General features: G+C 37.7%; 2 protein-coding genes and 1 long non-coding RNA gene across 3 annotated transcripts in view; 2 read left to right on the forward strand and 1 right to left on the reverse strand.

Moving 5' to 3' along the window:
- The window catches only part of LOC109237411 (ubiquitin receptor RAD23d-like), a 6,069-nt gene extending 822 nt beyond the window's left edge, over nt 1-5,247 (forward strand). The window contains exons 2-12 of the mRNA XM_019403716.1: nt 335-496; nt 931-984; nt 2,076-2,158; nt 2,272-2,322; nt 2,433-2,610; nt 3,731-3,883; nt 3,966-4,031; nt 4,106-4,153; nt 4,242-4,348; nt 4,498-4,576; nt 4,911-5,247. Coding sequence (XP_019259261.1) covers nt 335-496; nt 931-984; nt 2,076-2,158; nt 2,272-2,322; nt 2,433-2,610; nt 3,731-3,883; nt 3,966-4,031; nt 4,106-4,153; nt 4,242-4,348; nt 4,498-4,576; nt 4,911-5,027 — 1,098 coding nt within the window. The 3' untranslated portion in view covers nt 5,028-5,247. The remainder of the gene's footprint in view (nt 1-334; nt 497-930; nt 985-2,075; nt 2,159-2,271; nt 2,323-2,432; nt 2,611-3,730; nt 3,884-3,965; nt 4,032-4,105; nt 4,154-4,241; nt 4,349-4,497; nt 4,577-4,910) is intronic.
- A 1,353-nt stretch (nt 5,248-6,600) lies between these two features.
- LOC109237401 lies at nt 6,601-8,257 on the forward strand. Its single transcript, XM_019403707.1, has 5 exons — nt 6,601-6,986; nt 7,091-7,194; nt 7,322-7,493; nt 7,581-7,743; nt 7,835-8,257. Exons 1-5 carry the CDS (start codon nt 6,816-6,818, stop codon nt 7,894-7,896), a joined length of 672 nt encoding a protein of 223 aa, XP_019259252.1. The 5' UTR covers nt 6,601-6,815; the 3' UTR covers nt 7,897-8,257.
- A 1,129-nt stretch (nt 8,258-9,386) lies between these two features.
- LOC109237402 lies at nt 9,387-10,817 on the reverse strand. The gene is made up of 2 exons (XR_002069627.1): nt 10,480-10,817; nt 9,387-9,864 (listed from the first exon to the last, which is right to left on the reverse strand). It is a non-coding gene; the product is annotated as an uncharacterized LOC109237402 (long non-coding RNA).
- Between the last annotated feature and the right edge of the window lie 76 nt (nt 10,818-10,893).

The raw sequence follows: 10,893 nt of genomic DNA on the forward strand, positions 1-10,893 counted from the left end.
TTTTTTTTTTGGGGGGGGGGGTGCGTGGGTGGGGGGGAGGTAGGTGATCTGAATTACTTAGGCTTTTTATCTTTGCCGGAGACAGTGGTTGTGGATATAGGTGTTTTGGTTTTAAGACTTCTTATGTCAAGTTGCCTGATCAGGCATGTCATGCGGCCATATCTTACTTGGTTGAAATAGGGGATATGCATTTGAATATAAATGTATTAATCCTACTATTAATTTTAGTGTTGCATTATGTATCATTTCTCTGGTAATGTTCCCTCCTTTCCCCTCTTCCCCTCCCCTGCCTATTCTTTGCATAAGCTGATGACCAAGATGGCTAATTATTCAGGTTGCGGATGTGAAGAGAAACATAGAATCAGTTCAGGGACAAGATGTCTACCCTGCTGCACAACAGATGCTTATTCATCAGGGTAAAGTTCTCAAGGACACTACAACGCTCGAGGAAAACAAAGTTGCTGAAAATAGTTTCGTGGTCATTATGCTTTCCAAGGTAATAACTGTGCAGTTACAAGCATGTGCTGAGCAATAGGCTCTTCTATTGTTTGGCTTGACTTGAGAAAGCCTGTTGTTTTGGGTGGGGGGGGGTGGCGGGGTGGCGGGGGGGTTGAAATTGCAAGTGTAGTTCTTCTTCTGTGCCGTGTGAATATGAGCCCGTTTGGATGGGCTTGTTTTAAGTGACTTTTAAGCCAAAATAGCTTTAGCCATAAGTAAGGAATTCTAACTTTTGGCTTTTGGCTTGTTTTTGTCCTTTTAGCTTAAAAATAAGTGCTTAAAAGCACTTTTTTACTTTATCCAAACACTACAAAATGGCTTAAAAGCTATTTTAGTTTAAAAGCACTTAAAACAAGCCAATCCAAACGGGCTCTATGTCTTTTGTTTTGTTGGCTGATGCTGGTACTGCCCATATTTTCATGGTTATTGTAGAATAAGGCCTCATCAACTGGAACCTCATCTTCTCCGGCAGCTCCTTCAGATACGGTAAGAGCTTAATTACCTTCTTAAGTTTCTCTTCGCTTGCAACGTAACTTATAGAGTATCGATTCTCACATGCCATTGCTGTGTAGCACTACAAGTGTAACAATATTTTATTTAAGCAGTTGAAAGATGGTTTTGTCAATCTAGATTTTGAGAGTTGATCAGTGTTTTTAGCGAGAAGCGGAAAAAAGCGAATGGGACCCGCCTCGCTTCAAAAGCGAAGCGCGAAGCAAAGGGCACGCTTCATTGAAGTGAAGCGCAATTCTTAAAAAACATAATGTAAAACTTGCATATAACATTTGTACTATTCTTCTCATTAACTTTATCGCCATAGCGCCAAGCCGGGTCTTTCTCTTTCAAACTTTCAAACATTTTTAATCCCTATTAAGATACAAGAAAAGCAAATATAATGAAATAAACTGGAAATAACTAACTTTATAAACTGAAATACACATAAAAATTAATAAATAAAGGCTAAATACGAAGAATAAAAGGGAAAAAAGAAGAAAAAAATATATAATGACATATATATATATGTATATAAAATTAAATTTATAAACTGAAATACACATAAAAATTACTAATAAATAAAGGCTAAATAAAAAGAATAAAAGGAAAAAAGAAGAAGAAAAAAACGTGCCTGCCCTAGCAGCGAGCAGACGCACAGGAAGAAGAAGAAAGAAGAGAAAAAAAGGAGAAGAAAAAAGGAGAAGAAGAAGAAGAAAGAAGAAAAAAAGAAGAAATTACCTGGACCGGACGCTGCTGGATGGAACCCTAGAAGCAGCAGTGAGGTCGATGGAAGGGAAGAAGAGAAGAAATGTCTTCAGTTTGTTAGGGTCTATGTTTTGTATAATAAAAAAAGACCCAATTTTTTTTTAAACAAAAATTGACCTCTGTTGACTAAAGCAATCGCTTTTTTGCGCATCTCGCTTCTGCGTCGCTTCTCGCTTCAACACCTGAAGCGATTGCTTTTGCTGGTCGAGTCGCCTCAGCTTCAAAAAATTGAAGGCCTGTCGCTTCGCGTCGCTTCTCGCTTAAGACGACGAAGCGATCACTTTTTAAAACACTGGAGCTGATAACAACTGTTTGACTAGGCACAACCAGCTATTTCCACTGGGCAAGCCCAAGCTAGACAGACAATAACAGCACCTCAAGCTCCCGTTGCAAGTGCTGCACCGTAAGTTTCTCTTCCTGGCATCTTTGATTTCGTCACTGGTACCTTGTACTTGAAATTTCTTTTCCCTTTTGTTGTTTTTGTTGGTTTAGTTTTAAGATTTGTTTGCTTTGCAGTCCACAATCTGCTTCTGAGTCTGCTCCTGCCCCTGTGCCTGGTGATGCTAGGTGAATACATATTACATGCTTGGTTTAGGGACATCCCTTTTAATTATGCTCGAATTTACTATGTAATTAGTCTTGTCTTTATTTGAGTATTACTCCATTCTTTCAAACAGTACTGTAACAGATGTGTATGATCAAGCAGCATCAAACCTTGTTGCTGGAAGTAAGTTGGAGGCCACAGTTCAACACATTCTTGATATGGGTGGTGGAAGTTGGGATAGGGATACAGTTGTGCGTGCTTTACGTGCAGCATATAACAATCCAGAGAGAGCTGTTGACTACTTGTATTCTGTGAGTCTGCGGCTAACTTTGCTTTTGAGATCTTTCTCCGTGTTCATTCTCTTACACCTCATTTCTGGTCGGATTTTCTATGTGGTAAATTCAAATTTGCGCGGCAGTTGGCTGTGTAAGAGTATCTGTGTATCATGTAGTCTAGTGTTGATTTTCTTCTCCTTCTGCGTGACCACCTTCCTTCCCTCTCTATGTTATCCTTCTCTTTCCCTGGTTTGTCGTCCAAACAATTGAGGATATTTTTCTTCTGCAATTTCTCATTTAATTGGTTAAAATGACGAATCCATTTGTCTGGTTAATGTGAGAGTGATGCAGATTGATTCACCTTCTTGACCTCAGAGAGAACCTTCCCTCCCGTTTCTTCATTTTATGCATTGCTTTTTGATTGACGAGTTGTCCCCGCTTTCAATTTACTTAACGGTGTTTGACTGGGCATGGAGTTTAAGATACTCATTTTGACTTAGGTAGTTTATTAGTCACAGTGGATGAAACTAATAGAGTGTTAGGTAAAATATTGCGAAAAATAACCAAAAATCATATCGAATTGTGTTGAATTCATGGAAGTTGTGAAAGATGGATAGAAATGGAAAAGCATCAAAACATTTTGGAACAGCCTAAAATGAAGAGAGATATAAATTGAAATTACAGGGAGTAGCTTTTATTGACATACGGGGCTTTTGTTGAAAGCCCCAATTTACAAGCTGTATCCAAGAGAGAGTTCACTATACAAAAACAGCTTCTAAAATCCTATCCAATCATCTATATAAACATGGGTTTGCTGTGTACTCCAAGCATACACAAAAAATAGCATAATGTTCTTACTGTGTAGCATTGAATTTTTCCTGCTCCTCAAATGCCCTTCTGTTGCATTTCTTTCTAGGTCATCCAAAACATACACTCTTTCACTTTGTGTATTGCGTTGCCTTTCTAGTTTGTTCGTTCCTAGGGCTTAATATCCATTTAAACCTGTTATGATTAGGAAATGGGACTAATAAATGAAGTAAGAAAATATCTTATATGGTCCTTATTTGTTGTCTTATTAAGGTGTACACTGCTATGTTCCTTTATTTTCTGTGGTTGCATCTTTAACTTATCCTGAAAACACATAATTTTCTTTCAGGGTATTCCTGAACAAGCCGAAATTCCGCCTTTTGCCCCTACAGCCGCTGCTATTGCCAGTGGACAGGCTGTAAACCCTTCAGCGCAAGAGGCTTCACAACCCGCAGTTCCTTCAAGTGGGCCAAATGCTAATCCTTTGGATCTGTTTCCTCAGGTAGTAAGTATACCTGGAAGGTTAAATTTGCTTACTTATTGTTCATTCTGGCCTTATCCTAAATTTACATTTACCCAATCAGGGTCTACCAAATGTGGGCTCAAATGCCGGTTCTGGAAATTTGGATTTTCTACGCAATAGTCCACAGGTGGGTTATGCACTTTCTCCAAAATAGATAATATAAATTTGAAAGCATAATTTTATATCCTTCTCCATTAACAGTTTCAGGCCCTTCGAACAATGGTTCAAGCCAATCCACAAATCTTGCAGGTATTGGATTATACATGCTATGACTAATTGTTTGTTTGCTCCAAGTACTTTCAGACTTGATAGAACCATGACATTTGTTTATCTGCAGCCTATGCTCCAGGAGTTGGGTAAGCAAAATCCGCATTTGATGCGGCTTATTCAAGAGCATCAACCCGACTTTCTGCGCCTCATCAATGAACCTGTTGAAGGGGAGGGGTGAGAACATTTGTTATTACCTGCCTAAACTGTTTTTCTGCAATTAAGAGCTGGTTCTATATGTGTCTGAGCCTACCTATTCTAGATCCTTTCTTTACCATCATGAGCTTGTATGCAAGACTGATTTTCTCACTATATGGTGTATCAAGGAATGCGCTAGGGCAGATGGCAGGAGCAATACCACAAGCGGTGACTGTTACACCTGAAGAGCGTGAGGCTATTGAACGTGTAAGTTATTTAGTTATCCTTTAGCTTGCATCAAATAAAGTCGTCAATGGTTTCATAATAGATTCTAGAAGGGGTACAATGTCACGGGTAACTTAAATGGTTAATTCACTGTTGCAAATGTTTTGACGTAACGCTAGGCCATATTGGGAGTTGGGTTTTGAATTATCTCACTATCATTCTGAGAAAGATTGCATTTGCAATTATTGATGTTTTAATGTAAATGTTTTTACTTTGATAGCTGAAAATGCTGATTGACCAAGCTAGGCAAGATATATTGTCAGCTAATATAAATTTCTTGTATTGTCTATTACGGTTGGTGATATTATTTTGGCAGCTTGAAGCTATGGGGTTTGATCGAGCTTTAGTATTGGAAGTATACTTTGCGTGCAACAAAAATGAGGAGCTGGCTGCAAACTATCTATTAGATCACATGCATGAGTTTGACGAATGACATGGATTGAACTGGGTGCTATTTGACCTGTTACAGTTTCCATTATACGTTGTTTTTCTTCTCTTCATTTTAATCTGTGACTTCCTATATATCTTGCCATGTGGAGTACATTTTATTTCCTCATTTCCAGTGGCAAACCTTGGATACTCTGACCCTTTTGTATAATGGATCTTATTATATCAGTAAAATCATGCCCTACAGCTCTCTCCTCATTCCTCAAGTTAGACTAGTACTTTTTCCGATTTTTGGAGGCTAGTTACGGCCATGCAGTTGCCAAATCGGCTCTTGGCTTATCTTGGTGTCTTTTGTGTTTAATATACAAACGTCCCTTGTAGAAAAAAAAAATCCCTCGTCTCAGATGCTGATAGCTGCTTGACTAATTGGCTAGACATGAGACCACAATACTATTATTCCTACTTCCGGGGCAAGGAAAGTGTACGAGAATTTGTTCCCCTTAAACAGATAGAATTCATCTCGTACATAAATACCTTTTACTAAAGTGAAAGGAGAAAAATATTGGTAAAAAATTTACTATTTAGTCCTTTTCCTTAATGTATATATGTTAAACGAAAAAGAATGTTCTCGTTTACAGAATATGGTGAGATAACAAGAGCATCTCTGTTTTAACAATCAAATCTCTTTGATTTTCTCAACTTCTTAATCAAAGAACTACTATGGAAGATAAGTTGGTCTCCACGGAAAGTAGCATTATTGTGGTCCTTTTTTATCTCGTGTGTTCTGTTGCTTTTCACTAAGTGGGAATGTTGTCAGCGGTGGCCGAAGCCAGAAGTGTTTCCAAGGGTGTTCAAACTTGAAAGGGTGTTCAATATATATTTTATGTATCTAAAAATAATATTTTACTTATATACACAGTGTAATTTTCGTAATATTTCACGGTGAAGGGTAGTCAGTTGGTCACCCTTTGCAAAAGGTGGCATTCGCCCCTGGTTGTTACATCCACTTTCTTTCCCGTTACGTCAAATTTTATTGCTTAAAAGTTTGACTGAAACTATTGAAACCAACATATCTCACTTTAAACTTTTAGTAATGTGTATCTAAAGTGAATGGTTGCAAGTTTAATTTTAAACGTATATCATGCAAACAGAATTTTCCTGCTTAATGGCCACTCAGCGGAAAAAGAAGACAACATTAAATAGTTTTGGCTGTGCATTCAAATTTTAGAAACCTGGTTAGATTTTTTAGTCCCATTGGTTGCTTTTTACATGGTTCTTATCATAAAATAATTCTCTAGAACATTCATTTTCTGAGTGAAGAAAGAAAAATGTAACTGGAAAAGTGAAAAGTTGAAAAAAGAAGGATACCAATCATGCTGAACAAGTCAGCAGAAAATAGCTGTTGGACTAGTTAATAAACATGAAAACGTCTTTAACAAAAAAATAAACAGGAAAAAGTGTAAAAAGGCTGCCAGGTCTTTCTAGCACTCGCCTGTTCTTTATTACGTAGTAGTTTTAGTTTATCAAATGGAAGACTATCGAATTGAAGTATTTATAACAATGGAAAATGACATGTTCCACGACAGCCGTCGATCATCCATGAATTGAACAATGTTGTTGACAACTTCAAAGGTTGGAATAATAGAGTCTTAACACGTTATCAAACAAATGGAATTAAGAAATCAACTTGTCCACAACAGCTGCTTCTCCTAAATAAGACTCCTTCAATTTGCATGTGTGCGTGCTCGCTTATATATAAACAAGATCTCACTCTATCTCCTACTAAGCAACAGCCTATCTCAAGAGCTTCATACAAACGAAACAAAGAAGAAACATGGGACTTTTTGGAAGAAAATTCAAGGCATCAAGAGTTACAACACTGGCTAACCTTGCCATCTCAAGGATTGCCATTCTCAGAAATCAACACCAAGTTAGGTGCTCACTCGCCCGTTCTGATGTTATCCAGCTACTCCATCTTGGTCGCCAAGAAGATGCCCTTCATCGAGTAGGTTCCACTGATATACCCTACTCCCTCGTCTTGCATTCTCCTCCTATCACATGATGGTTTCTTCTCAAGAAATTCAACTTCTGATCAATTTTACTTCACAGGTCGAACTTGTTATCAAGGAACAGAATACACTAGATGCACTTGCGATGATGGAAAAGTACTGCCATCTCCTAATCGGAAAAAGAGTGCTGATACAAACTAAAGGGTGAGTACTTCTCCTATCTTATCGAAATCTACAACTAGATTGGGCCTCTCTCGGATGGCTGTCCAATAGAAGAATCCCACCTCCTTTTTTCCAACGCTTGACGATGTACCCGCCAACATTTAAACAGGGAATGTCCTGAGGAGCTTGCAGAGGCAGTCTCAAGCTTGATTTTTGCAGCTTCAAGATGGGGAGAATTCCCAGAGCTGCATGAACTTCGAGATATTTTCACCTCAAGATATGGGAATGAATTTGCGGCTCAATGTGTTGATTTAAGAAATAATTGTAGCGTGCATCCTAAGGTAGGAGATGAATGATGTGCTATTTATCCCCTGCCCCTAAAATCTAAAGGAAATTGACAAACTAATCTGATCATGACATTTCTCCAGATGATACCCAAGCTATCAAAACGTCACACAGGATCAGGGAAAAGAAGGAATATGCTTATTGATATTGCGGCCCATTGTGGTGTCACTCTGTGTGCAGAGGATGAAGAGACTTCAGATATCACAATCGAGGTTAAGGTTTACAGCAAAAAGGAGTGTGCTCAAGGTAGTTTTTTTGTATTTTTAAAAACTACTTTAATGGCAAACACTACTTATGATGGAAACTTCAAATGGCCTAACATGTCTTACTATTATAGGTGAAGTGGGAGGTACAGAAGCAGCTTCAGTGATCATATTGGAGGATACTCGGATTGTATGAAATGCCTGATGCTTCTCTATCAGCAGCTAATGCAGCAGCAGCACTACTAGCAAGAATTGTTTGGATTTATCCAAGCCTAATGAGAGCAAGGATTAAGGCATGGTTGACTGGCAAGCATATTTGCAATCATGCAACCATACATTTTCAGCAGGGACAGAGTCGTGAAGAGATGTCACAGGGCCCAGAAAGAAAAAAGCATCATCGGACAAGATTCCTAGGAAAACATCAATAGAGCAGCTGCATGTGACAGAAGCTATTCAGGGATGAACTATTAGCTCCAATCATCTTATACATTGGTGCTACATCGAGCGCCTATCTTTCTTCATATTGTTTTTCTTAGGATCGGAACTTGCTTTGGGGCGGGGGGGAGGGATCTTAGCTTTATGTATGTTTAAACCAGATCATTTCTGCAGATGATTTTTGCAGAAAGACATACTTGTGATATAGATCAGTAAACAATCACATTCGTTTTGCAGACTTTAGAGTTGAGATAATACCTTTATCACATTCTCATCTTTTGCTTATTCTAATTGTTTGGCGCATCAGAATTGACATCTAATATCCTTCTTAACATGAGAGTACTACACAATGATTACAATCAATTGGAAAATAAGTGAATCACATAGCAAGTTTTGGATAAAGAAGATGCTATTAGATTTTCTCCAATCAGATAATTAACATCACGAAATTTTGAAAGACAGTTAAGTTTGCGAGACAGAGCGTATATCGGAATCAGCCTCTCTACCTTTACGGTAAGGTTTGCGTACACACTACCCTCCCCAGACCCCACTTATGGGATTACACCAGATTAGTTGTTAGTTAAGTTTGTAAGAGTTCCTCAAATGGAGATCTCATGTAGGTAATAGATCATAATGAAATCCAAAAGAACAGAAGCAAGATTCACAATTAGATGTTTCGCGCAAACAGTTTTTTCATTTAAGATCTAAGCAACACATTACAAGTACTTGGTGAATAGTGAATACAAGTCTAAGGCTTGCTGATTTTACTAATGTTGATTGTAAATGGAAGATGTAATCGCACCTGAAAAATGGCCAAGAGACACTCTTCTTCCTTCCTTTTTGATGAAGGTAAATTTTAAAACTGAATCAGTCAGTAATATTAATTGAAATAGGGCAAATTTCAGAAGTTCTGAAACAAGCATCGACCACATTCAGCTTACAAAACAACCAGTACAACTATAAAAGATAAAAGAACCCTATCACCAATAGGTGACCACACTACTTACACCAAAACAGAACCCTAATAAAAAGCAAAACAAAAAGTTACAGGAGGCAACAGGTACTCTTATCTGAGTACCTGTTACCACTAAAATAATCAGCAACAATGGTTACAGTCAAATTTGTAAATTAGTATAAATTTATCCTTATGCGTTTCATATTAATCTTCATGAAGTGGAATTAAAACCAGCAGTAACCACATAGGAAAAAAGAGATCATCTTGGGATTACAAAAACTTTGTAACATCAACAATTACAAGGTCTAAATTGCACTTCATAATATGAAAAGAATTGAGGAAATCTACAAGAATCAATTGCATTCAATTGACTAACATTTTAAGTGAATTTTTTAGTAGGTACTAACCTTTTTAAGTGAAGTAAGTTACAACAAACAGAATTATGACATTCAGTGGCAGCAAGATAAATCTTGTTCGATGACAGCTTACGCTAAATCACCAACTTCGTTGCCACAAATTGATGATATCAGTGGACTGGTTAAGGAGAATGATCATCTGCTTCTGGGATATCCAGGGCTTACTCTCTAGCAAGACTTTAAGCTCCTCCCAATCATCTTTTCTAGGCCAGAAATAATAAGGGCTCACAGGAAGTGTACCATGACTAGGAATAACCTGGTCCAGCACAATTCCAATGTTCTTCTCCATCCAAATAAACTTCAACACTATCCTAGGTTTCTCCATTGACTTCACCACCACTCCGAGCTTATGTACATCCTACAGATTGTAACAGTTATAACAACAATACTAAGAGCAGCAAAATGGATCATACTACTTATAAGACACACACATATATACATGTATATTACACACACGGTCACACAAACGTGTGTGTTCACTCTGTCCCCTCAAAATTAGCACATTTTTATATTTAGAAAAAAGTTACTAACTTGTAGCCTTAAAAGCTTAAGGGAAAAGCTTAAGCGGCAAAAGCTTTGTGAGGCCATGACATTTGTGTGGTTGTAAAAGCTTCTCATTAAGGATAAATTGGTATAATGAAGATTTTAAAGTTGAATTATTTCCAATTGTTTCTTTTAGAACGGATTAATAAGGAAAATGTGTCATCTAAATTGAAAGAGAGGGAGTATAATTTTTACATTCCCATATTGCCATCGACATAAGTTGTTGAAGGTCCAACTGGTTACAAAAACAAATTGTTTGGTACAAGGATATATATATGGTGATTTATGCAGACATAACTTTATGATTTCAAAAGTCATCATCTTTTCCTAATCTGTGTCCATTCAAACAATGCCAAGCAATTTCGGATGAAGAGTGTGTGTGTGTGTGTGTAAGAGTGAGAGAGAGAGAGAGAGAGGGAGAGGAAAAGACCTCTTTCTGAAGGAGAGCTGAGGGGGCAGAACCATCAGCTGAGGTTTCTTCCGCAAAACGCCAAGATTTCTTTTGGGGTTCAAGGCAGAGATATGGAATGACGGAGAATAGGAGTGGGGCTTCGGAAAGATGACATTTTTGGATGGAAAGAGATTGTGAGAAGAAAACGCTCAATGAGCCAAGTTTACTTTGGGATGTGTTGATCAGTAAGTTTCAGACAGAGAGAAAGAGAGAGTGGAAACCCTCTAGTTGAGACTTGGGAATTTTGGACTCTGTATAACAGAACTCAGTTTCCCTTCTACCAAACTGAAGTGCAATACTTGCACTCTTTCAAATTAGATTGTGATTCTTTTTTTTTTTTCTCTTACAAAAAAAAATTCGAATAGGCATGGCAAGTTAAATAATACTCATATT

The sequence above is a fragment of the Nicotiana attenuata genome, unplaced genomic scaffold (genome assembly GCF_001879085.1).
Source record: "Nicotiana attenuata strain UT unplaced genomic scaffold, NIATTr2, whole genome shotgun sequence".
NCBI lineage: Eukaryota > Viridiplantae > Streptophyta > Magnoliopsida > Solanales > Solanaceae > Nicotiana > Nicotiana attenuata.